The following is a 26,756-nucleotide window of genomic DNA, read 5'->3' as shown; positions in this document are numbered from 1 at the left end:
CATTCACATTGATGCAGAGTGAGGGGCCAGAGCCCACAATCTGACCTCTGCTAGCCTAGTTGAAACCTCTAAGTTACACAACAAATTATCTCACAGTGTCAAGAAAACTTGGATCTGGAGGAAAAAAACCTTCCAACATTAACTGTTCGTCTCTCCTCTCTCGTTCTATCATCAGTTCTTAATGATTTGCCAATCATCTAGTTAGTATTCTAGGGCGTTCTAAGCTCTCAGCGGACTCTTGATTTATCCCAGTTTCCTCCCAGTGCACAGTAAAGTCTCTCCAAGGTCCATGATGGGCAAGAATATTCAAATCACAAAACATTTGTGCTGTGAGACCTCAGAAGAAACTGAGAACAACCCTTTCATTTCAGATGGAAAACATGAGGCTAAGAGAAGAAATGAGGGACCTGAGGTCTCAATGCTAGTAAAGAGCAGAGTCTGGGTTCCTCCCCAAGACTAAGGGACGAAGACTGTGTTCCTTCCCTCTTTGCCCAGTTCCATCATCTCAACCACCTGTTCCTTTGTTTTTGTTTTATGCTATTTCCCTAGATGGTTGTTGATTTGATGTTTATTTGCATTTATTTAAAATAAAGTGATTTATCTTCATTGTTACCACAAAATATGCTCACTTACAGAATTTTTGGAAAATGGAAACTTCTTCTATTTTTCCTCCTTATTACAGCCTACGTGAGCATGCTTGTACAGAACTTGGGAAGTACAGAAAAATATAAATAAGCAGAAGAGAACATAACTCATAATCCCACCTCCTGGAGGTCACCATTGTGAACATTTTGGCATATTTCCTTCCAACCTTTTCTCTAAACTTTTCACATAATTATATTTCATGACACATATAATTCTGCTTTGTTACTTTCACCAACGAATGTTCTCGTTGGACTCTACACATATATTATATTTCTCTTTCTTCAGCAGGAACTCATTTGTCTGTTGAATGAGTAACTGGAGACTGAAAATCCTGGTCACACTTTCATCGTGTGGTTCTGGTGTCTTTTTGGTCTGTGTTCTGGAGGTTGTTTTGAAATTATCTTGCTGCCAAGAAGTGTATGTACTTTCTTCTGTTTGTTTACTTGGATCAAGAAAAACCTCCCACTGAAAGGATGTCTGGCCGTATTCTGTGCAACACAAGCCAACATCAATACATGTGGATATTTGCATTTGAAATAAGATGCATATCGAAAGTGCCCATTTTAAAAGAGAAAATTACACTGGAGCAAAAATAAAATTCTGCTCCATTAAAAAGGCCACAATTGACTATCACAGAGATTCAAACATATCTCCCCAAAGTAAGAGAAATAAGACATAAAAACCCTCCTTTCCACCCCCGTTCTCAGAGGCTGGGTCTAGTCAATTTCAATTTGTGGAAATATTTCTCCTGAATCTTTGCCCAAAGATTCATTTATGCATAAAGATGGAAACACACGGTAGGATTCAAGTCAACTGCCAAAAATGCTCACTTGACTGTGCGGCTGTGCGGGGGGGAACTTGAGGAGAAAATCTGCCACTGGAATAAACTGCACCTCGATGTCTTATCTGCAAAGACACCACAGGCCTAGCTTTTGTCTAAGCACAAAGGAATCCAATTAAGCCCATTAATGAGGAGAATTCAATCTCTGCCAATATGCTATCCGGGGATTTAAATTGACCATACTAAAATTAAAATTAAAAAGGCAGGGGCTGGGGATATAGCTCTGTGGTAGAGAGCTTGCCTAGCAGGCCCAAGGTGCTGGTTTGATTCCCAGCACCCTATACCCCCAAAAAAGAGGGGTCAAATGTATGACAAATATGGCAATTGCTCACAGTCTGCAGATACCTGGGCCAATTCTATCAGAAGGAAAATAAGGCACGCATACTTTCGTCAGTAAGTGTTATAAATAATGGTAAAGTTCGGGCTCTTAAAAATGCTATTTTCTGAAGTCTAATCAATAAAAGGTGGCCTTTGGAAGGAAAGAAGCATCATGCTCCCTCCCAGCCAGCCGTGCTCGTGACCTTCGAGGACTGCATCAGAGGTCACTCAGAATACAGGCTGATGGCTAGCTCACCCACGAAGGCAGCAGTCCTTTGCCTCACGGCTGAGCTGGTCATAAGCGAAGCTCTCTGGTTTAAGTTGAAAGTGGCGTATGTAACCACCTAAGCTGAGGAATGACCCAGGCCCAGTAGTCTTCAGTAACCCACTGCGCTTAAAGACCATCCTGCTCAGGATGACACAGCTGGTATTGCCGGTGCTTCTATGATGCTAAAGCCCCTCTAGGACCCTGCAACTATTACTGGCACTGGCCATTTCCAGACAAAGACTGTCCAGTCATCCCTTGTTCCATTTTGGCCACTGGGTGAGAACATCTACATCAAAAGGATTTGGAAATATATGTTTAAGAGAAAAAAGTCAAACTGAAAAAGGCTATCTCTGTAGTTACTGTTCAGGGTAGACCTGTGATGCTAACTATACAGCCCGGTTCAGTGCAGAGTCTGAGGGTCCCAGCTCCATCTACTTGGACATCTCCAGCAACCCAAATAACCAGTCCTGATCTGTGAAATGGGGATTCATGTCAGTACCTATGTTGTGTTAAAGATATGATCTAGCACAGAGACTCACTTGCAAAGTGACTATTAATTATAAATCACAAGTGTCTTCTCAAAAGTATATTTTTAGAGTCACACATCATCTGTTTAAAGTATGAATGATTTCCTTTGTCAGGGAAATTTGTTAACTTCTTGTTCCTCATACTGCTATTTGCTGTAGTTTGGATCATGAATGTCCCCAAAAGGCCTATGTGTTAAAGACTTATCCCCAGGGTTGCACTGCTGGGAGGTGGTAGACCCTTTAGGAGGTGGGACCTAATAGGAGGTCTTTAGGTCCCTGGGGGTGTGCCTTTGAAAGGGATTATGGGACACTGCTCCCATTTCATGTTCTCTTTTGTTTCCTGGCAATAAGACAGGTCAAAGCAATAGGGCCAACTGATCATGAACTGAAATCCCCCGAACTGTGAGCTAACATAAACCTTTCCTCTTTATAAACTGATTGTCTTAGGTATTTTGTTATAATGCTAGAAAGCTGACAAACACACCATTTCCAACCAGTTTCTAAGACACCCCAAGCAATGTGTGTCACTGGAGTTTCAAGACATTTACCTGCAAGCTGTTGTTCAGTAAATCAAAGTCACTGTATCTTCTAACAATCTGTAAGAGAGGAGATAATAGTGTTTTGATTCTGTAAAAACATCCCTCTCCATTTTCTAATGTACTATTTACTGGCATTCTAGAGCTGAGACACTTATGCTAAGAGGAGAAGGAGGGCTTTCTGGGGCTTCCCCTGTTTAACTTGACAAGCTGATAAAACAGACCTAGCAGAGCTCTAGATTTGGCTGGGCCAAGGGAAACTGATTAATGCCAGACAAACTTACAAGACATTAACAAGTAGATGAATTAATGATTTACAAAATAATAAATGAATGAAGTTTTACTAAGCATAGACTCAAAAAAAATAAAAAATAAATTAAAAAAAAAGGGAGTGGACAGGTCTGAGTCCATGTTCTTCTTCCCCTGGATTAAACTTCCCCCAAGATGATCTCCCATCACTCTGGAGACTGGGTTACATCTCCAGGAAGGGCTGACACCCCTCACCCTGATTTCTCAAGCTTCCCTTCTTGGCAGACAGTCCACCTTCCATGGTCTACATTCTTTCTTAGTTGTGATGATGTCATTAATGAGTCCATGGCTCTGGGTCCTGTTTTTGAATAGTTTGACTTCAGCCTTTATTGGGGTTGTCAAATGTTAGTGTGCAGAAGAATTGCCTGGAAATCATCTAGAACCCCACCCACAGAGAATCTAATTGAGTAGGTGTAGGGAGGGCCTAAGAGTCCATTTTTGTCAGGCACTCCCAGGTTGCTAATGCAGTGGATCTAGAAAACTGCACCAAGGCTTGATTTTTCTGGTAGGACCTTGCTGTTGGTACTACTTGCTGAATCCACATGAAAAAGCTGAATTTAGCTGGGCACCATGGCAGCACACCTGTAATCCCAGTGGCTCAGGAGGCTGAGACAGGAAGATCACAAGTTCAAAGCCAGCCTCAGCAAGAGGGAGGAGCTAAGCAACTCAGTGAGACCATCTCTAAATAAAATACAAAATAGGGCTGGGGATGTGGCTCTGTGGTTGAGTGCCCCTGAGTTCAGCCCCCAGTACTCCCCCAATAAAAGAAAAAGTTAAATTTAAGGCCATCTCTAATAAGAGCAAAAAAGCAAAAGATAGTACAGTGGTTACCCACATTGATTATGCAAATTTCAAGCCTGTTCTGCCAAACATCTGATCTTGGACAAGTTACTTACCTCTCAAATATAAAATAGGGGTAATTCTACCACACAGGACTGGTTTTAAAGGGTTAGAGAATTAATGCACTTGACGCAGTGCTGAATACTTAATAAATGCTTGATAGATGTTAAAGGAAATAATTATTCAAACAAACAGCAATTTGAAATTCTAGGCAAAGGCAAGATTGAGGGTGGCCACTGTGGGCAGACTGCATGGCTTGGGGGAGACAAGAAACTGCATAAGGTGGAAGATCAAGTTCAAGCTGAGCTGTGAAGGACAAGGTAACATTTGTGGAAGGAAGTGGAATGGTAAACATAACTACTAAAACAGTAGAGGCTGGAGACGTAGCTCAGAGGTAGAGCAATTGCCTCGTGTGTCCAAACCCTAACATTGCCAAACCAAGACAAAAGCAAACAGGAAAGAAATGGCCACCTTCAGAATGACAAGTCAACTGGAATGGGAAAGACCTCTAGGTCTGTCTAGGAAGTGTTTTCTCTCTGAAGCCACCACTGAGAACAGCAGAGCCTGGAACTCCAAGAAGACCCTCCTTTAGGGACAGTGAGGGAGATAGCACTTGGAGTGGCCTGGGAGTGGACTTGGGCATCCATGAAATGCAGTGACCTGGACTGTACAATAGCCAGGACAATGACTCACCTTTCTGGTGGACTAAACTCTAAACTCACCCACCTGATCCATGGCTGTAAGGTGTCCTACTTGTTCGGGACTGAGCCAGAAAACAAATTCCTAGATACTCTTTCTGGTTACACTGTATACAATTTAACAAAACAAGGGGAACAGAAAATCCTTTTATGATCCTTGTCTTAAAGTTATAGGTTACATTAGGGTACAAGAAAAGGATCTAGGAGGGAGTATGGGAGGGTAAGAGGAAGTGCTGGGGAGCACAACTGATCAATTATATTTTATGCATATATGAATACTCCACAATGAAACTCACTATTATGTATAATTAAAATGTAGCAATAAAGAAAAAAATTAAATGAAGAAAAGTTAAAGGTTTATAGCTAAAAGAAATATGATTTATATTTATCAATGTTCTGATTTTTCCCATTTTTGGATGGCCCACGTCAGGGTTCTGGTGACAAGTTCAAACATTCTTCTAGTTGATAAAAAGTGCTTACCTGCCAGCTGTTTTCTGCAGAAATTCCTCTTTGTACCCGAATGATATATTCCTATAGATGGGTGGGGGAGAAAGAGCCTCAGTTATAAAACCATAGACTCAGAAATAAGTAAAAATATCAAATAAAGTATACTTAAGAGCAAAGAAAATAACAAGTTGAGCTACTGCCTGAAAATCCAAAATCCAAAATCTAATATCCTCCAAAATAGGAAACTTTTTGAGCATCACCATGATGTTCAAAATCTTTCAGATTATTGGACAGGAGATGTAGTTCAGTGGTACAGAGCTGGCCTAGCATGTGCAAGATCCAAAGTTCAATCCCCAGCATTGAAAAAGAGACAGTAATGCATGCCTATAATCCCAATGGCTCAGGAGGCTAAGGCAGGAGGATTACAGGTTCAAACCCAGCCTCAGAGGCTTAGTGAGGCTGTAAGTGACCTAGTGAGACCCTATCTCAAAATAAAAAATAATGGGCTGGGGATATAGGTCAGTTGCTAGAGTGCTTGCCTCATGTGCCCAAAGCTCTGGGGTTCAATCCCCAGCACCACAAAAAAAAAAAAAAAAAAAAAGAAAAAGAAAAAAATCATAATAGTAATATTAATAAAGGATTGGGGATGTAGCTCAGTGGTTAAGCACCCTTGGGTTCAATCCCTGGTACAAAAAAAAAAAAAAAGGAGAGAGGGAGAAAGTTTCATATTTTTTGAAGCACTACACTACAAATTTTCAGATTTGGGAGGCTCAAGGTGTAGAGTCTATACAAATAGCCTAAAATATAGCAAACCCTGAATCTTCTGATCCCAAGCCTTTTGGATGAGGGGCATTCAACCTGTACCAGAAACAAACAGGGACACTACATAAAGACAAAGGGAATCTACCAGGAAGATAGTAATCCTAAATGTGTATGCACCAAATAACAGAACTGTAAAATATGTAAGGCACAAGCTGATAGGACTTAATAAAATAGAGACAAATTCATGATTATAATCCGGGACTTCGACACACCTCTCTCAACTGCTGATAGAAAAACTACACAGAGACAGGCACAGTGGCATGTGCCTGTAATCCCAGTGGCTCGGGAGGCTGAGGCAGGAGAATCTCAAGTTCAAAGTCAGCCTCAGCAAAAGAGAGGCACTAAGCAACTCAGTGAGACCCTGTCTCTAAATAAAATAAAATTTAAAAAATGGCTGGGGATGTGGCTCAGTGGTTAAATGTTCCTGGGATCAATCCCTGGTACAAGAAAAAAAGAACAACAACAACTAAATGGAAAACCAGTTAGGATATAGAAAATCTGAAGAAATCCATCAACCAACTGGATTTAATTAGCATTTATAGTACACTCCATCCAATAACAGAAGAATACACATTCTTTTCAAGTGACTATGCAGCATAACAAATATAGACCACATCCTGAGCCATAAAAAAAAAAAAACCTCACCAAGCTTAAAGTAACTGAATTTATACAAACTAGAACCAATAACAAAGATAAAAGAAAAACTCTCCAAACAGTTTAAAACTAAATCACATACTTCTAAATAATCCATTGGTCAAAGATGAAATCTCCAGAGAAAAACAAAAAAACCACTGAACTGAAAAGTAACACAATGTTTGGGCTCAGAACATGATATCCCAAATTATGGTGCCTTGCTGTGCTAAATATCTTCAACCTAGGGAAAGGATCAGAAGCGAAATCTTTCTGTCTCCTGCCCTTTTCCTACCCCACGAGAGGCCGTGGAAACTAGAAACCCTCTCCCTAAAAGCCAGTCATAAAAATATTACTCCACCCTTCCCCTCATTTTCTGTGGCTATAAAGAAATTCTTCCATCTACCTTGTCTGACCCTCATTTCAGACAGGGTTCTGCTCTATACCTGGGCAGGAAGAACGCGACATAGAAAGGCCAAGAGGAATCTGAACTAGGCCTCGTGGGGCTTCCCATTCAGTCTTTTACCATAAGAACTATGTCCAATCACATGTCTAAATGGCTGTCCATTTTTCATTGAATCTAATCATAAAAATAGTTCTGAAAGGCACCTTGGCCTGTGCCTGTAATCCCAGTGACTGGAGACTGAGGCAGGAGGATCGTGAATTTGAGGCCAGTCTCAGTGACTTAGCAAGACTTTGTCTCAAAAGTTTTAAAAAATTTTAAAAAGGGCTGGGGCTGTAGCTCAGTGGTAGAGCATCTGGTTCAATTCCCAGTCCTGGGGATATGAGGAGAGTTTTCCTTGAGACTTTGGGTCTTCATTTCTGAAGGTTCCTGTGTCATGTAAAAACTGATTAAAACAATTTGTTATGCTTTTTCCTGCTAATCCATCTTTGTCAGTCTCTTCAGATACAGTCAGGAACCCTAGGAGAGATGAAGAAATTTTTCCTATCCTAGCAAATTTCTGAGACACAGCTCAAGTAGTGCTGAAAGGGAAATTTAAGTACTAAATGCTTTTATAAGAAAAGAGAGAAAGTATCAAATCAATACAAGTTCTACCTCAAAAGCCTAGGAGGGGCTGGGGTTGTGGCTCAGTGGTAGAGCACTTGCCTAGCAAGTGTGAGGCACTGGGTTCAATCCTCAGCACCACATAAAAATAAATGAATAAAATAAAGGTCTATCAACATCTAAAATTTAAAAAAAAAAAAAAAAGCCTAGGAAAGGAACAGAATAAACTCGAAGCAAGTAGAAGGAAGGAAATAAATACAGATAAGAACAGAAATTGATGAAATTTGAAAAGAGAAAACCAGTGAAATGAAAAAACAATTCTTTGATGAAACCAAAAACCTGACAAACCTCTAGCAAAGTTGACAAGAAAAGAAAGACTAAGACATAAATTACTAATATCAGGAATGAAACAGGATATCACTCAGACTACAGTCTCCCAAAGGATAAGAGGGTGACATGAACAAATCTAACCTCAGAAATTTGACAATTTAGATGGAACAGACTACTTCCTCAAAAACCACTAAGTATCACAACTCACCCAATATGAAATAGATTCATTTACTATCTTTATAACTAATAAGAAAATTGAACTCATAATATAAAAACTCCCCCCAAAAGAATTTTCTGGGCTTGATGGTTTCATGGGAGAATTCTGCAAATATTTAAAGGATTAACAGCAATTCTATATACACTCTTCCAGAAAACAGATGAGAAAGAACAGTTCCCAATTTATTTGATGAAGCTAGTATTAACCTAACCCAAACCAAAGACACTACAAAAAAACGAACCACAGCACTACAATATCATTCATGAACATGAGCTCAAAAGTCCTTACCAGAATATTAGCAAACAGAATTTAACAATATATAAAAAGAGGGCTGGAGAAGTTCAGCGGTAGAGCACTTGCTAGCATGAAAAGAAAATATATGTGTATTTGTAGACACACATATATTGTAAGAGTTTATTCCAGGGATGTAAAACCAATTCATTATTCAGAAATCAATCAATATAATCTGCCATAATGAGATACAGGGGGGAAAAAAAAATCACATGATCACATAAAATGATGCAGAAGCTGGGCATGGTGGCACAAGCCTATAAGCCCAGCAACTTGGGAGGCTGAGGCAGGAGGAATGCAAGTTGCAGGTCAGTTTCAGCAAATCAGCAAGATCCGAAGCAATTCAGAGAGACCCTGTATCAAAATAAAATATAAAAAGGGCAGAGATATGGCTCGGGGGTTAAACACCCCTGGGTTCAATCCCTAGTGCCAAAAAAGAAAAAGAAAAAAGAAAAAAAGATGCAGAAAAATCGTTTGACAAAATTAACACACTTTCGTGATAAAAACTTTCAGACAAACAGGAATAAAGGATAACTTCCTCAATTTGATAAAAAGCTTCTACAAATATCCTAGAACTAACACACTTAACGTTGAAAGACAACATTTCCCCCCAAGATAGGAACAAGGCAAGATGCCTGTGCTCACTGTTCTCATTCAACACAGTCCCAGAAAGTCTAGCTAGTGCAATAAGACTAGGAGAAGAAATAAAAGCATACAGATCAAACAGAAGAAATAAAACAGATTCTATTTGCAGATGACATGATAATCTATGTAGAAAAACCCAAGGAATCTACCAAAAACAAAAAAAAAAAAAAACACGCTCCTCGAACTAATAATTAATTTTAACAAGGCTCAGGGTACAAAAATCCTTTTCTGGGTGTGGTGGCATGCTTACAATCCCACTGCCTCAGGAGGCTGAGGCAGGAGGATTGCGAGTTCAAGGCCAGTCTCAGAAACTTAGTGAGGCCCTAAGCAATTTAGTGAGACCCTCTCAAATAAAAAATAAAAAGGGCTGGGGATGTGGCTCAGTGGTTAAGTACCTCTGGGTTCATTTCCTGGCACCCCCCCAAAAAAATTAAATATATGAATATCAATTGTATATCTATATTCATAGCAGCTTTACTACTAATAGCCCCCCAGTGAAAACAAGGCAGATGTCCTTCAACAAGTGGTTAAATTCTGCTCTATCCACACCATGGAATCCTACACACACAGAGGAATGAAATATTGAAACACACAACTTGGATGCTTCAGAGAATTATGCTGAGTGAAGAAAGTCAATCCCATAAGGTTATATACTGAATGATTCCATTTATGTAATATTCTTGAAATCACAAAATTACAGAGATGGAGAACAGAGTAGTAGATGCCAGGAGTTCGGGTGAGGATAGGGGCTAGGTTTGAAAGGGAAGTGGGTGTGTCTGTAGAAGGGCAAGTGAGGGATGTTTGTATTGATGGAAATGTTCTCTATTTTTTTCATTTATTTATTTATTATTTATCTATCTATCTATCTATCTATTTATTTATTTAGTGCTGAGAATCAAACCCAATGCATCACATGTGCTAGGCAAGTGCTCTACCACTGAGCTACAACCCCAGCCCTGTTCTCTATCTTAACTGCCTCAATGTGGATATCCTGACTGTGGTATTATACTATAGTTTTTGGAAGATGTTACCATTGGGGGAAATTGAGGATAGGGTATATGCTCTCTCTGCATTATTTCTTATAGCTGCACATGAATCTATAATTATCTCAAAAAGTTTGATTAAAAACTAAGCAAAAAAAAAAAAAAAAAAAAAGAACTAAGCAAAATGTAGACATTCAAAACTACATGTTCTATCAGTCAGAAGACTAAGATCTATGATTTTTAGTGTTCAAAGTATACATTTCATATGCCATCAGCTATGAGACTATGATTAACAAGTAAAAAGATGTAATAGATTAATAGATAGGCTCCAAGGCCATTTCCCAAAGAAAACAAATCTGACCCTCCAACCTGCCTGATCATCAAAATCACCTAGCCAGGCAGGGACAGGGTAGTGTATCAGAATATATTCCCAGGCCTGCACCAAACCTGTTAGATCAGAATCTCTAGGGGAAAAACAAAACAAAACACAAAACCTAGGTATTCAAAATTTTAATAGCCTCCCCAGGCAATTCTTATTAATAAATAAGCAAGAAACCCAGACCCAGTTACAGCCTCCTGCATAGGCAAACAAGGATTTGACAAGGTATGGATTAAATCATACAAAGAATGTTGACATTTTTTTGTTCAAATGTTTAGAACTGTTATACTAATTTTGGGTGGAATGATTTAGGCATTAGTTAAAGTCACTACTCAACAAATGTTTAACACAGTACCCAACAAATCTTTTCTGCTGAATTAATCCCACTGACTTAAGTAGGTTATTTAGAAAATAAAACCAAAGAAGCATTGTTAACCTGGCAATTGGATTTTAAAACTGACCTTATTACACTATCATTCGTTTCCATGCTGTTTATTTAGCAAAGGCTGATAAAATCCACACAAGCAGAAACTTCTGCCTCCTCTGGAATATGTTAATATGGATAGTACAGCCAGGTGCAATGGCAATCTTAGTGAGGAGGGAGGCTGAAGTAGGAGGATTGCAAGTCAAAGGCAGCCTCAGCAACTTAGTGAGGCCCTAAGCAACTTAGCGAGACCCTGTCTCAAAATAAAACATAAAAAGAGCTGGGGATGTTACCCAGCAGTTAAGCACCCCTAGGTTCAAACCCTGGTACTAAAAAAAAAAAAAAAAAAAAGTATATTCAACAACATGCACTCAATTATTATGAGTGAAACAACGAAGTACTTGGTGCCATGCTTAGTGAGCTTCATATGGAGTTATAAAATCAATATTCAGCTGATTTGTGTCTTAGGTAAATCTTAAGCAATATACTAATGCAATTGCTTCTGAATACATAAAAACAAAATGCTAAAAATATCCAACAGTCTTACATTGGGGAATCAGTTCTTTGGCTTTGAACTGTTCTCTGCCCTGCGCTGTAACACTGCCAAATTTTCTGACCTTTTATATTCTAATAAGTAAAGATCTAAATTAGCATGTGTAACTGGGTAATTCAAAACAACCACACATAATTTTTTTTTTTTTTATGTCTGAAGTAGATGCACACCTATAATCCCAGCTGCTCATGAGGCTGAGGGAGGAGACTTACAAGTTCAAAGCCAGCTCCAGCAACTTAGTGAAGCCCTGAGCAACTTATTCCTGCAAAATCCCTGTCTCAAAGTAAAAAATAAAAAATAAAAAGGGCTGGGTTGCTGGGCGCAGTGGTGCATGCCTGTAATCCCAGCAGCTCGGGAGGCTGAGGCAGGAGGATCTCAAGTGCTTTCAAAGCCAGCCTCAGCAAAAGCAAGGTGCTAAGGAACTCAGTGAGGCCCTGTCTCTAAGTAAAATACAAAATAGGGCTGGGGATGTGGCTCAGTGGTTGAGTGCCTCTGGGTTTGATCTCCAGTACAGAAGGAAAGGAAAAGAGAGGAGAGGAGGGGAAGGGAGGGGAGGGGAGGGGAAGGGAGGAAAGGAAAAGGAAAAGAAAGGAAAGGAAAGGAAGAAAGGAAATATTAAATCTCAGTTAGTTTGAGCATTCATTGCTCCAATCAGAGGAATATGTTTATTTTTAAATTTCAACTCAGTGTTAGGCAGTTAGTAGATGTTAGCTAGGCATCGCTGGCTTGTGTTACCTACTTTTCATTTTGAAGTTTGGACGTGTGTTTTATAAGATGTTGCTACCACCTGTGAACATGAATCAAGTACCCTTCAAGTTCAGTCTGAGCTTCGTTCATGCTGGAGACTTAACTCTCATCAAGAAAGGTGCTGTCCGACTAGGAAGGCGCTGTACTCTGCTCCTTTCCTCTCTACACATGTAGTTTAGGTTTTTTAAAAATATACACTTGACTGTAATGCAGCCCCCAATAATGATTGAGATAACATTTGGCAGAAGTGAAGCAGTAGCTACAGACAGTGTGTGGGTCCTGATGTCAGGCTATGACATCCCAAAATGACATTCTAGTTACTGTTCCTGCCAAGAGGCTCTAGTTTATGTCAGTGTTCTCAAAAAAAAAAAAAAAAAAAAAAAAAAAAAAAAGTGATTCTGCTCCCAGGAGACATTTGGAGACTTTTTTTTTTTTTTTGGTACTGGGGATTGAACTGCTGAGCCAGATCCCCAGCCCTTTTTATTTCTTATTTTGAGGCAGGGTCTCACAGAGTTGCTTAGGGCCCCACTAAATTGCTAAGACTGGCCTCCAACTTGCAATCCTCCTGCCTCAGTCTCCCGAGTCACTGGGATTACAGATGTGCACATCACCACACCTGGCATCTGGAGACATTTATGATTATCATGATTTATCATGGTGGGGAAGAAGAATGTAAGCTGAGGCCAGAAATGCTGCCAAGCAAAGAACAGGACAGCCACCATAACAAAGAACTGTTTACCCCAAATGTCAAAGTGCCAAGGTCCAAAGTACCCAGGACCAGATGAATACAACAGGTGACCCCGATCTATGGAGGCCTAGGATACAGGATGATGTTAGGAGTTACTTCTGTCATTGACTGCCCTTGTTTCATAGTCCCAATAATACTCCACAGGCAACGCTGTCCGTAGCATGTTCACATCTACCTATGGGATGCACTTAGCTACTGGGGCCACAAGATGTCACCCACTGGTGCTTCCCCTGTGAAGGTACATAAAGAAATGAGGCTTCAGAAACTGTAGAATGGAGGATACCAGAGGATGAGGGTAGGACTGCACAGAAAAAGATGTTGGTCCAAGGGTACACACTTTCAATTAGACAGGAAGAATACATTTTAGTGATTTATTGCGCTGTGTGATGATGACAGTTAATGATAATGTAAAATTCTGAATTTCTAAAAGAGATTTTAAACATTCTCACCACAAAGAAATGACCAGTATGTGAGGTGATGGATATATTAATTAGCTTGATTTTTCCACGGAGTATATATCATGATATCACATTGTATCCCATAAATATTTACAATGTTATTTGTTAGTTACGTATTAAATTAAGGAACTAAGTGGTGGAGCATGTGGGTTTGATTTTTTAAACACACAAGATCTTTAAAAAAAATTAAATTAAATTAAAATTTTTAAAAAGACCAACAAAATTAATTAGACATACTTGATAAAGAACCCAATAAACCAAAAAAAAAAAAAAAAAAAAAAAAAAAAATTTAAAAAAGTAGGCTCTGTTGCAGTCCTGACATCCCATCTGCCCTGGGATTACAAAGAGAATGGGAAGCAAGCAAGATACTTTTTTTTTTTTTTTTTGGAGTAAGGATTGAACCCAGGGGCACTCAACCACTGAGCCATATCCATAGCCCTTTTTAAAATTTTTATTTAGAGACAGGATCTCGCTGAGTTGCTTAGTGTCTCCCCAAATTGATAAGCCTGGCTTAGACCCTGAGATCCTCTTGCCTCAGTCTCCCAAACCACGGGGCTGCCCGGCTACTCAGATATATTTTTATTCCACTTCAAAGGGGCAAGTTGATCCCTAGTAATAAAAACATTTGATTTTTTAAGATTGCTTGATACCACCATTCATACTGGCCAAAAGGAAATACTTTCACCTCAAATCTCTGCTGATTTAAACTAAAGAAAACAGCATGTCTGTCTACTGCTTGCAAGCAGATACAACTCTTAAAAAAGCCTAGAGACCAGTTAACCCAACATTTGAAGTCAGGCCTCCATCTTACAAACTGGAGTTAGCAGCCCAGAATCCTCCAGTGAACCTTGCCCATCTTTCCCACCCTCTTCGATGTGGAGCAGAACCTAAGATGCGTACACAAGAGGATATAAACCACCAAGGCCCATGAGACAAGAAAGGGGAGCCATCAGCCCCACAGGCAGCCCTGAGTCAGACAGAACTAGGCTGCCGCCACCAACCCTGTCCCATGATGCCACTTCCCCAACGGGCCCTCCTGACACCACATCCTTGATCTTGGCATGTCAGGGAGGCCTATGCACGTGGGTGTTTTAACAAGTCATTGTGATCTGGTACTGAAGTTTTTCAAATTGGACCTGCACTAGCATCACATGATTTCTGGCTTACAGAAAGAAAGAGAAGGGAGAAATAACGTAAAAGGAGCACTAACCACGTGCTAGGAACTCTGCAAAGCATCTAACCAAATGCTTCTTATTCGATTCTTCCGCTTCTTATTCAACCCCTCTCGGCAGCCACCCAAGTGGGCAGATCTCTGCTTAGCAAGTACAGTGAGCTGTCCAATGTTGCACAGCTAAAGAAACAGCTGATTGGAAACTGGAACCCAAGTCCTGTTGACTCCCAAGACCCTCCGACCTTCCAAACACAGCTGGTGACCCCCATGACCTAGGGTAATTGTGAGGTCAGTCTCTTTCTGCAGTCCTAAAAGCCAGGGGTCCACACTGGTACATGGAACTTGGCTGGCTCACCCATCATGATGCAAACCTATGGACTTACCTGAGGGTACAGGGGTGGGGCTGGCATTTCCACAACTGATGATAAATGCTTCCATCACAAGCCATTTTCCAAGTAAGCATTCCCATGAGCATTTTGTTTACTGAGTTTCCAAAAAGGATTTCACTGTCTAGTTGCTCAAAGATGCCTTGGTTTGATGACATTTTTGGAAAAGTTTAATTTCAATTTATCTGTCTCGGAGTATTTTAGTGAATTTACAAACACAGATCCCTTTGACTGTGTCCACATGTGTATGTGGGCGTGTTTTGCTGGGAATCAAACCCAGGGCCTCACACATGCTAGGCAAATGCTCTACCACTGAGCCCCACACAGACCACTTGGAAAGAAAGGTGTTAAAGGAGCTAGTGCCAAGATTACATAAGATGTAAACCTACAAATCAGCTTAAACCACACAATTCTTCTCTCTTTCCTTTTGGCACAGTTATCAGATTTACCTGGAGACTCAAAATACAGAAAGACATGGCATGGCTGTTCCGAGATGTTTTACAGATCACTCTCAGTGTGCCCGCATCTACCTAAGCAGGGCATCTCAACTCTGCTGCATTCTACAGGCACCCAGACAACTAAAAAAAAAAAAAAAAAAAAAAAATTTAAATCCCCTTGCTTGGGCCCTGTCTCCCACAGATGCAGATTTAATTTGTCTGAGATAGGGCACAGGCATTAATAGTTCCCCAGGTGATTCTGATGTGCAGCTGGGGATGAGACTAAGTGTTTAAAACCCCTCGAAGAAATCGGAAACAGCTCCACACCACAGAAATAAAAACTCTTGCACAGAAGGAATGGAAAAAAGTGAACCAAGCACTCACTAAACCTCAGTCCCCTCCACCCTTCGCCCCCTTCCCTCCCTGACTCTCACAAGGCTCAGCTCTGGTCTTCTTGGGTACAGTATGCACCCAACCTGAGCTTGCGCAGATTCCTCACACTTGACCCCATAGTGGTGGCTCCCACAGTAACACTTAGAACATCTGCCAATGTTCTCTGAGGTGAGCAAGGAAGAACAGTTACTCTCGTTTGGCAGCTGGGGGAACAGAGTTTTCGAAGGATGGCTGCCTTGACTAGAAAGTGGTAGATCTGGAACAGGAGGCAGTCTTTAGTGCCCACCAGCCACACCACTCCTCTGGAGTTACTCCCAAACCTGCTTGCCTCCTGGCACCTTCCCTTCATAAGAAAAGCCCCAAGAATGCTAAAAGCAAGTTGGGCATGGTAGCACACACCTGTCATCCCAGCAGCTCTGAAGGCTGAGGCAGGAGGACCAAAAGTTCAAAGCCAGCCTCAGCAACTTAGTGAGGTCCTTAGCAACTTGGCAAGACCCCGTCTCTAAATGAAATATAAAAAGGGCTGGGGATGTGGCTCAGTGGTTAAGCACCCCCCACCCCCGGGTTAAATCCCTGGTATTAAAAAAAAAAAAAAAAAAAAAAAAAATGATAAAAACAAGAGACCTCACTGGATATCCAGCATCATGCCACTTCTCTGCTCCAGAATCTTCCACAGCCTCCACTGGCCATAGGACAAACCCAAACTCCTTACCTAGCTTCCACATTCTTCCACCTCCTGATCAAACTGACCTAACTGTTTCTTCCTATTCAACCCTCCACTATCAGACTCTTCAGAATATAAATATTTTTACTCCCCTTGCTTTGCTGGTCTACTTATTCAAAACCTGGAAGTTCAGCTTTTTATTTTTTTTTTAATTTATTTTATTTTTTTTGCAGTGCTGGGGATCGAACCCAGGGTCTTGTGCTTGCAAGGCAAGCACTCTACCGACTGAGCTATCTCCCCAGCCCTAAGTTCAGCTTTTTAAATGTTACTGCTATTTTTGTCCCGTGTCTGTCTATATTTGGGCAGGGGGATCTTTCCAACTGAATTAAATTTTTCAAGGGCTAGAATCACACATTTCTTTCTGTTCTAAACAGCACTGAGCACAATGTCAGGCCAATGGTAGAAGCACAGCAAATACCTGCTGATGGGTATTAGCTGACTGATGGCTTACACTTTTCAGGAGGAAGAAGCCCACACCTACAACAGGTAGAATCAAACGGCACTCTTGAGAAAATTCCCATGGGCTCTCCCAAGCTTCAGACTTACCATTCCTTTCTACGAAATAGTGTTCAGGGCTGGGGATGTAGCTCAGTGTTAAAGTGCTTGCTTATTAGCACATGTGCATGAGGCCCTGAGTTCAATCCCCAGCACCGCCAAAATTTTTTTAAAAATAAAAATAGAATTCACGTTCAAAATTAGTGTCACACAGCACAACAGCTGCACCTCACAAGCAGAAGTCTGTATCACCCCAAAGGACAGCAAGGTTTCTGAAGAAATTCTCATAATAGAATCAGATTACAGAACTTCCGCCCAGCTCGCTGGCCACCTGCCTGTGGCTTACAGTCTTTAATATTTCACTTAGAATTAATGATTACTCCTTGCTTTGCTACATATTCATTATTTATCACTGTTTCACCTGCAGATTTTCAGTGCTAGGACCAACCTTCGTTCTATAGACATTGCTGTGCTACCCCAGAATGTGTAAAAACAGCCCCCAAACAAATGAAATCATTGAGTTTTTAAAGGCACCCGAAGAATCACCACTAATCTTAAAAAATAAATTCTGGCAGATGAGTGAAGTCAAGTGCATCTCCTTTCGCACCATGTGAAATGAATTTCCTTTAAAAATCTAACCGACCGGATCACAGAAATGTGTGCTCTAATTTTATGCAAGGCAAATCTCCCAGTTTCTTTTTTGCTCACAGAATAGACAAGGAACATATCACAAACACACTTTGATCCCTGCAGTGAGATGAGCAACTACGGTCATGCATGCTTCTCCCCTCTCAGGTCTTTTGAAGTCCAAGATCTCCTCTGTGGGATGGTCTCCCAGCAGGAGAGCTGGTCTCCACGCTGACTTCAAAGAAAGCTGATGATCCAGTTAAGAGAAATACTGCAAAGAAGCACTCCAAACTCCCTTGACCTCAGACATGACTACAGAATGGAAAAGGCATCTTAAATAGCCAGATCCTGCAGCATTCTATGGTACAATGACCCTTGAGAGACGCCAAAACAAATCACCTAATTTGCTAAAATGTGAACCCACAGCAAAGGGGGGGGGGGGGAATTAAAAAAGCCTCAATTGAAACAAAATAAAGATTTTATTTCCTTGATCAACAATCCTCATATGCCTTTAAACTGTAGAAACGGATGCAGTGTGAATAATCAAAGTACCACCCTCTATATTTAGCTAGAAAAGACTATCAAACATACAATCGCTGCTCTGTTGCAATGATTTTTAGGTGGGCTCTGGTACCTATAGTGGCCAATTCCCTCACACCCTGAGCTGGTACTGAGGGGCCACCTGGGAGTTCTTCTGGGTCTGGAAGGAGAAGCTGGTACTGCGTAATGATTAGCCACAATGTGTCACCCCTCCTCCACATCACAGCCACAGGTCCCCGGGGAAAAGGACAAAAGCTTTCCATTCACAGAGACTCAAGGTCCAACTGCCACATGTTAGTTTCCTGGCTTAACTTCTCTGGGCCTCAATTTATTCATCTGCAAAATCATTCCTTCCCAATAGGATTGGGATAAATATTCGATGAGATCGCATATTTAGAGCAGCCAGCATAATGGCCAGCTTTGTTCACTGTTAGATTTCTTCCTAACTAAGAAAACAGCAAACACAAGCTTTGTTTTGGTACCAGGGATTGAACCCAGGGCACTTAATCACTGAGCCACATCCCCAGCCCTTTTTATATTTTCTTTTGAGACAGGGTCTCACTAAGTTGCTTAGGGCCTTGCTAAATTCTGAGGTTGGCTTTGAACTCTCGATCCTCCTGCCTCAGTCTCCCAAGCCACTGGGATTACAGGAGCATACTGCCATATCAGGTCAAACACAGCTTTCTGCAAGTGAATGCACCGTGGTTTTAATTAGCAAGCACAGGAGATATCAGCAACACTTGTAAGTGAGGAAGCACTACGTATAAAAAACAAAAAGTCATTCTTTTTAAACATGGGAAATAATTTCCTCAGTCTTTGATTTCTAGAGTTATTACTCCAGCCCCAGCCTGTTGTCCCAGGTTCTTGCTCATTTTGGGCTTTTTTTCCTCCCTACATTTTTCTGGTTATACTCAATGAACGTATATTACTATTATGATAAGAAAAGACAATTTTTTAGAGTTAATTTCCAGGCTGCAGGTAGCTCAGTGGTAAGCATTGCCTAGCATGCATGAAGCCCTGGGTTCAATCACCAGCATCACCAAAAAAAAAAAAAAAAAAAAAAAAAGTTTGTTGGTTTGCTACATGCCACTTGAAGGAATCCTGAGTGATAAGATAAAGATAGAAATTATCTGAGCTTAAATAAGAGCCTGATATGTTATCAATGATATGTGCAATCAATCACCCCTTTTCCTTTGGTAAGGAAACTTTTGGTTCTTTTACTGCCCATCAGCACTTTTACTGTCCTGGGAAGACTAGGAAAACAAAAGATAAAAGTAAGTCACTGAACTCTTCTGTTTGTATCAAGGGTGGTAAAACATTTGGTGGGAACAAAGCTTGAAATTCTGGGTGGAAGTCAAGCTAAAGAAGTCCCTGTTGGTTTTAATAATGGCCACCATCCCAAAGGATAACAGAGTTGATTTTACCTAAGTCAATTCGACCAAGTCTCACCAGTCAGTGTCCTAAGTCACTAGTTCCAATTTCATAACCAACCATGTACATGACCACACGCTGCACATGCCTGCAGCCATATACCTCCTCGAAGGTACAACTGCTACACTTGTAGAGTACTTACTTTGCCTTTGGTCCCTCAGCTTCTTTCATCTCCCAACAAAAGCCCAAGGCTCACAAAGGGTAGATGCCTCAAGTTACACAACTTGTATGTGGTAAGAATGGACTCCAGGTCTACAGGCCTGCCTGACACAGGAGTACAGCAGTTTCTACATTCTTCGGCCTCGGGCAGAATGCTTTCACATTATATGCAGTCTTGTTTTGATGAATGGGGGTCATCCAGGCAAGTAGAACTGGTCTATCAAGTCAGGAGAAGCTGAGGATGAAGAGAAGAGTAAGGACAAGCAGCCAGGCCTGGGTATAGGAGTTAGCCTGGGGACAGAGCTCTCTGAACACCACCTGATCACAGTCTCCTAACTTTGATATCCCCAAACTTTGTAGCCCAGCTCCTTCTCCACGAACACAAACTGCTGGGGTTGACTAGAAGCCAGGTACCACACAGAAACTGTGTACAAATGATAAAATGACTTCCTTTCTAATGTTAAGCAAGCCCTGCCATGCATAAACAAGGAGCAGAAAGGAACATTTTTATATGAAAATGCCATAAGCGGACATCAGGTTTATGAGGAATTCAGCAATTTGAATGGCAGTTAATTTCAGTCATACAAAAGTGGAACAGGGTCCTTGAGGAGACTGTGTTGCTTCCACACCATGTTCCTATTAAACTCCCCGAGGTACCAACAATGGCTGCACCTCAAGGGGCTTCCTTCCTGTGCTTTACTGTTAAAAACCATGGAGACTGTGGGCATGGTAGTGCATGCCTATAATACCAGCTACTCGGGAGGCTGGGTTGCAAGCTCTAGGCCAGACTGGACAACTTAGCAAGAACCTGTCTCAAAATAAAAAGGGCTTGAGGTGTAGTTCAGTAGTAGAGCACTTGGCTAGCCTGGCGAGGCCCTGGGTTCAATCCCCAGTACCACAAACAAGCAAACAAACACACACAGAGGACACAATGCTCACCAATTTGCTGGTCACACAGCTGGAAGGCCTCAGCCTCTCAGTCCTCCTCCACCAGTTCAGCTGTTTGTAGACAGCAGTGATCTAATTTGCCATTCAACAGGGTAGCCTCTATGGCCAGAGGACCACTGAGCTCTTGAAATGTAGCTAGTAAAAGGAACTGAATTTTTAATTTTTATTTATTTTAAAGTAGCCTAGTGGCTACAATACTAGGCAATGCAGTTTAGCCTGTTTACAGGTACACACAGATATTTATGAAAATGAATGCATACTAAACATAGTGTGTTATGACTGGCTTTTTTTCCCCACTTAATATATTACATGGCTCTTGTGCCATATTAATGCTTTTGAAGATTGTTATTTTTAATGCCCATATCTATGCTATCCAGTAGAGCAGCCACAAGCAATACAGTTATTGAGTACCTGAAATGTGATTACTTCTAGTTGAGATATACTATAATTATAAAATACACACTAGATTTAAAAACTTTGAACATAAATATAGTATCAATTTTATATTGATTTCACGTTGAAATAATATTTTGAATACACTGATTTACACAGAATATATTGAATTAATTTTACTTGTTTCTTTTTCCTTTTGAATGTGACTACTAGAAAATGCACAATTACATATATGGTTCACATGACATCTTCACTGGACAGTGATTCTCTACGGCCTCCACTGTGTGGGATGAATGAACTCCATTCCTATGCAGTCGCACTGGGAGAATTTAGAAGGCAGTCACCCAAACCATAGTCTGACAGAGTCAGGAGCACCTCCACCTTGTCCTCTCCTGGGAGGAGGCATTGTGGAGACACTGAACAGGTTCCCATTCCGCAGACCCTGATAACAGACCAGCCTGGATGGCTCCCAACTCGTATTTTGATTGAAAGTTCACTGGTATCATGTAAACCTCCATTCTGCCACTCCCAATCCTAAGGTCTGGAGCAAGTTATCCTTTCTTTCTCTACTTTATTTCCTTCAACTGAAAAATAGGGATAATAACAAAATCCAACTCAGAATTGTTATGAGGATCAAATGCAAATATAGTAAAGTCTGACAATTTCTTATCAAGTTAAACATGTCACCCCTAAATTACATTCCTAAATGTTTACTTGGGAGAAATCAAAGTTTATATCCATACGAAGACTTTACCCAAATGTTCATAGCAGCTCTACTCATAATTGCTCCAAAATAGAAACAACCCAAATGTCTACCAATGGGTGAATGGATAATAAGCTGTGGTCCATCCAAATAGTGGAATATTACTCAGCAATACAAAGAAACATGGAGATAGGCGCAGGGGTCCAGTTACTAGGGAGGCAGAAGCTGAAGATGGCTTGAGTCTGGGAGTTCAGGGCAAGACTGGGCAACGCAGCGGGACTCTGTTTCTAAATCAATCAATCAAATAAACATGCGAGATATCATGGAAGAATCCCATAGTTTTATGCTAAGTAAAATAAGCCAGACACTAATGACTACATCCCATAAGATTTCATTTATAGATGACATTCTAGCAAAGATGAAACAATAGTAATAAAAAGCAGAGTGACAGATGCCAAGGACCAGAGGGAAGGTACTGACTGCAAAGTGATACCGAGAAAATATGTGCAGTTGAGCAAAATGTTACACAATAGGTATATCTATTTATTAAAATTTATCAAATTGTACACTAAAAATAATGAATTTTATTATACGTAAATTATACTTTGTGTTAGTCAGCTTTGAATTGCTATGAAAAAAAACACCTGGGAAAAACAACTTAAAGGAGGAAAGATCTTTTTGCCTCATGATTTCAGAGGTTTCAGGCTATGTTCGGCTGGCTCCATTATTTTGGATCTGAGGTGGGGTAGACCCTCATGGAAGAGGATGTGACAGAAGAAAGCAGCTCCCCTCATGGTAGCCAGGAGATCAGAAAGAGAGACAGAGAAGGAAGAGGGGCCAGGGATAAGATACACCTTTCCACTGTATGACTCTAGTGACCTACTTCCTCCAACTAGGCCTTACCTCCTATAGTTTCCATCACCTCATAATAATGCTATAAAATTATTAATCCATCCATGGACTAATCCACTGATGAGGTCAGAACCCTCATGATCCAATCACTTCCCAAAAGCCCCACCCCTGAACATTGCTACACTGGGGACCAAGCCTGCAACACGTCAGACTCTGGGGAACATTCCAAATTCAAACTGTAACATACTTCAATGACCCAAAAGAGAGAAAGAGAGAAAATTAGGCTAATATAAAGCACTCAGTATAGGGCTTGGCACACTAGTGAGGGCTTAAACAATGTCAGCTGTTATGACAAGTAGCACTCCTTTTTCAGTATCATTCAAAATGTTTAAAGTCAAACTTTGACTCACCATGTTCCTAGCAAGACCTTTGAGTGCCTCTGTGCCCCTCACAGTCTCTACCTGGCACATTTTTCTTCTCTCCCTTCCTTCTCTACCTCTTGCCATGGGCCTGAGATGTGGTTTTAAATCCAGTGCTCCATTATCGGCAGGGACAACCTTCTTCCCTTCCTTCAGCCTTCTTAACCACATCCTACACACTAGCAACAAACAGCGGTCTAAAACTCCACTTTCACACGCCACATACCTGCTTAAGACACCTCATTGCTGTTCAGGTCCCCTTAGCCTGGCATCCAAGAGGCCCATAATTGGCTGTTGTTGCCCTTTTCCATCTTTTACCCTATACTAGAATCTTCCAAAATAAACCCTTTTAAAAGGAATGAACAAACACAGGCAGGGACCAAGTCTGTCCTGTTTAGACCTGCATCCCAAGTGCCAAGTGCCGAGAACATGAGGCAAACTCCCAGCATGTTCTGGAAAAACCCAGTTCTACTCTATGAGAACCAACCAAACGTGAAAGGAAACAAGAAGAGACCGAAGAAAGAGGCAGACAGAGCTAAGATTGCATGAAGTATAATTTATTAGGGACTTATGGGCAGAAGTATGTCTTTGGTAGCAGCAAGACAGGAGGATCCCCATACCCAAGGCAGGAAGGAGGTGCTTATATATGAAGCTAGATGAAGGTGGCTGTTGCCAACTGGAAGGTACCTGGCCTTTCTCAAAAATTATTAAAAAGCTGTGATCCCAGTGACTCAGGAGGCTGAGGCAGGACTACAAGTTCAAGGCCAGCCTAGGCAATAGAGCAAGACCTTCTCTCAATATTAAAAAAAAAAAAAAAAAAAAAAAAAAAAAAAACCTAGGGATATAGCTCAGTGGTAGAACACCCCTGGGTTCAATTCCTGATGAAAGAAAGAAAGAAAGAAAGAAAGGAAAGAAAGGAAAGAAAGGAAAGAAAGGAAAGAAAGAAAGAAAGAAAGAAAGAAAGAAAGAAAGAAAGAAAGAAAGAAAGAAAGAAAGAAAGAAAGAAAGAAAGAAAGAGAAAGAAAAAGAAAAGAAACTATTGACATAGGGCTGGGAATGTGGATCAGTGGTAGAGAGCTTGCCTTAGCTTGCACAAGGTCTTGGGCTTGATTCCCAGCACTGTAAAAAAATTTTTAAAAAATATATGTATATATGTTTTTAGTTGTTGAACCTTTATTTATTTATATGTGGTGCTGAGAATCAAACCCAATGCCTCACTCATACCTAGGCAAGTGATCTAACACTGAGCCACAACCCCAGCACCACACCCCCCCCCCAAAAAAAAAAAAAAAAAACTACTAACAAGTCCAAGGTCAGTTAAGAAAATCTGTGAGTCAGTGGTCAGTCACCTTGGCTATCTCAATAACTTTGTCCTGTTGGATTTGGGATGTGTGCCAGTGTTACCTGGCAGGCAAAATGGCAGTTAAAACCAAGATGACTGTAGTCCTGTCAAGCTGGATCCCTATACAGCAGTATCTGCTGAAGGAACTAATGAACTCCTGAAGTCTGCAAATACAACCTTGGCTACAAAGAACAAGTCACTAGCGTTTTTACACTGAGATCCTTCAGTTGAGTTAGTGAAAGATGACAAGTACCACTACTTTTTCAGTATCATTCAAAATGTCTAAAGCCAAACTTTAAAGTTTAGAACAGGATGAATGAGTAGAGACTTTGCTAGATGTTTCAGGATTGGTGTCTTCTCTGAAATGCTGGCTCTCTCAGCCTTTCCTAGTTTCCTAAGCCCTGGGAGAACCTGACCCCCTTCTCCCTTTCCGGTGTGCCCACCCTCACTCCCCCAGGTAGAGTGGCCCTTTCAGTGTCTTACTTCGCCTTTGGTTTGTATCTGCTACCTCTGCCAGGATGTAAGCCTCCTGCTTCATTCATCTTTTTATGTTAATACATAGCACAGTGCCCGGCACCCAGAAGATTCTAAGTTTTTGTTAACGTTCCGGAGGTCAAATGTCTATGCACCCATGTTGGAACCCCTCCAAGGGTGAGTAAAGGTGAGGAGGGGGAAGAGCTGAAATGGGCATTTGCTAGGAGCTGCCTTGCTTCAGGTCAGGTCTCTGGAACCTCATAGCCCACCCACTTGCCCCTTCCACCACCTCTGAACACTGACAGCCAGCTCTGCCACCAAGCAGATCGGTAAGGAGACCGTGTGCTACATGTCCAGGAGCCTAGCTGTCAGAATGTGTTCTGCCAGGGTAAAAAGGTAAAGAAGTGTGTACGTGGGGAGCGGGGGGTACTTGTTCTTTGAGATGTCACTGATCTTTTTTGTCATTTACTAGCAAAGTAGTCACAAGTGACAGTAAGAGAAACTTTTAAATAAATAACTTCCCCTTTTTCACTCAACATACTTGAGTGCCAAAATGCACAAGGCACTGGGCTAGTGTGCTGACATATACAGAGGTAATAACAAAACTGTGGACATGGGCTAGGTTCTGTTCGGAATGTTCCAGCTGTAGGAGCCTAGTTAACCAGCAACCCTAACGTATTCTTACCATCCCCACTTTACAGATGAACAAACTGATGTTGGTGGGATTAAGCAATATGTTCAAAGTCATTCTGCCTCTCTCCTCAATTTATTTATACCAGTTTGCACCTGTGGAGGGGGGCATAAATAGAAAACAGAGTAGGAAGAAATAATAGGTATATAAAATGCATGTGCCTTTGGGGCAGATACCTTCTACAGAGAGGAAATTTTAGGAAGGAAAATTATGTGTGACTTGTTAGGTTAAGAGGTTAAGTAGTAATATACAGGAAGGGTGTCCTGAGTTTGTACCTTGAAGAACTGCATTTGTTCAATGACTTCATTTATTTCACAAAAATTTTTTGGATGCTTATTATCCATGTGCCAAGGACTGTTCTAGTTTAAAATTAAAATCAAAATAGCAATATGTAAACAAGAAAGACTGGACTTGGGAGTTAAAAAAAAAAAAAACTTAAAAGACAAAAAACATGGAGAGAGGCAGAACGAGCTGCCCGTGCCCCTTCCCAGGGGAAAGGACAGAGAGGAGCCCTCCAGAGGCACCTCTCCACCCCTAGCAGCCTCAGATCCCCTAGAGCAGGGACCCTTCACCACTGCATACCTATAGCCAACCCCAGTGCCATCAGAGAGCAGGAGCTTAAGAAGTGTCTGCAAAATAGAAGAGCACAGCTAGTGAATGTGGTGATCTGCAGGGTCACATTGGAGATGGTTGGGGCCTGGCAAGGGGCTTGGAGGGCACTAGCCACTCCAGGTACTCTGGAGGGCCAAAGAGCTGCTGTCTGCTGGCCAGACCCCAGGCCTGACACTAGAGGTCAGAGTGAGCAGGCCCACTTGCAGCTTCATTTCCCTCAGCTTGGGCAAAGAGGAAAAGTGTGCAGGGCTCAAATGCAATGTGTCCCCTGGGGGGAGGGCAGACTCAAGAGGAAGA

At 41.2% G+C, this 26,756-nt stretch overlaps 1 protein-coding gene across 13 annotated transcripts in view; it reads right to left on the bottom strand.

Annotated features, from left to right (window-relative positions):
• The window catches only part of PXK (PX domain containing serine/threonine kinase like), a 75,117-nt gene that overhangs the window by 40,658 nt on the left and 7,703 nt on the right, over positions 1-26,756 (bottom strand). For all 13 annotated transcript variants that reach the window (XM_079114406.1, XM_079114407.1, XM_079114415.1 and 10 more), the window contains exons 2-3: positions 5,463-5,513; positions 3,148-3,195 (exon numbers count right to left, since the gene is read on the bottom strand). In XM_079114406.1, coding sequence (XP_078970532.1) covers positions 3,148-3,195; positions 5,463-5,513 — 99 coding nt within the window. The remainder of the gene's footprint in view (positions 1-3,147; positions 3,196-5,462; positions 5,514-26,756) is intronic.

The sequence above is a fragment of the Sciurus vulgaris genome (genome assembly GCF_902686455.1).
Source record: "Sciurus vulgaris genome assembly, chromosome: 16".
Classification (NCBI taxonomy): Eukaryota; Metazoa; Chordata; class Mammalia; order Rodentia; family Sciuridae; genus Sciurus; species Sciurus vulgaris.
This window is presented reverse-complemented; position numbering and strand designations above follow the sequence as displayed.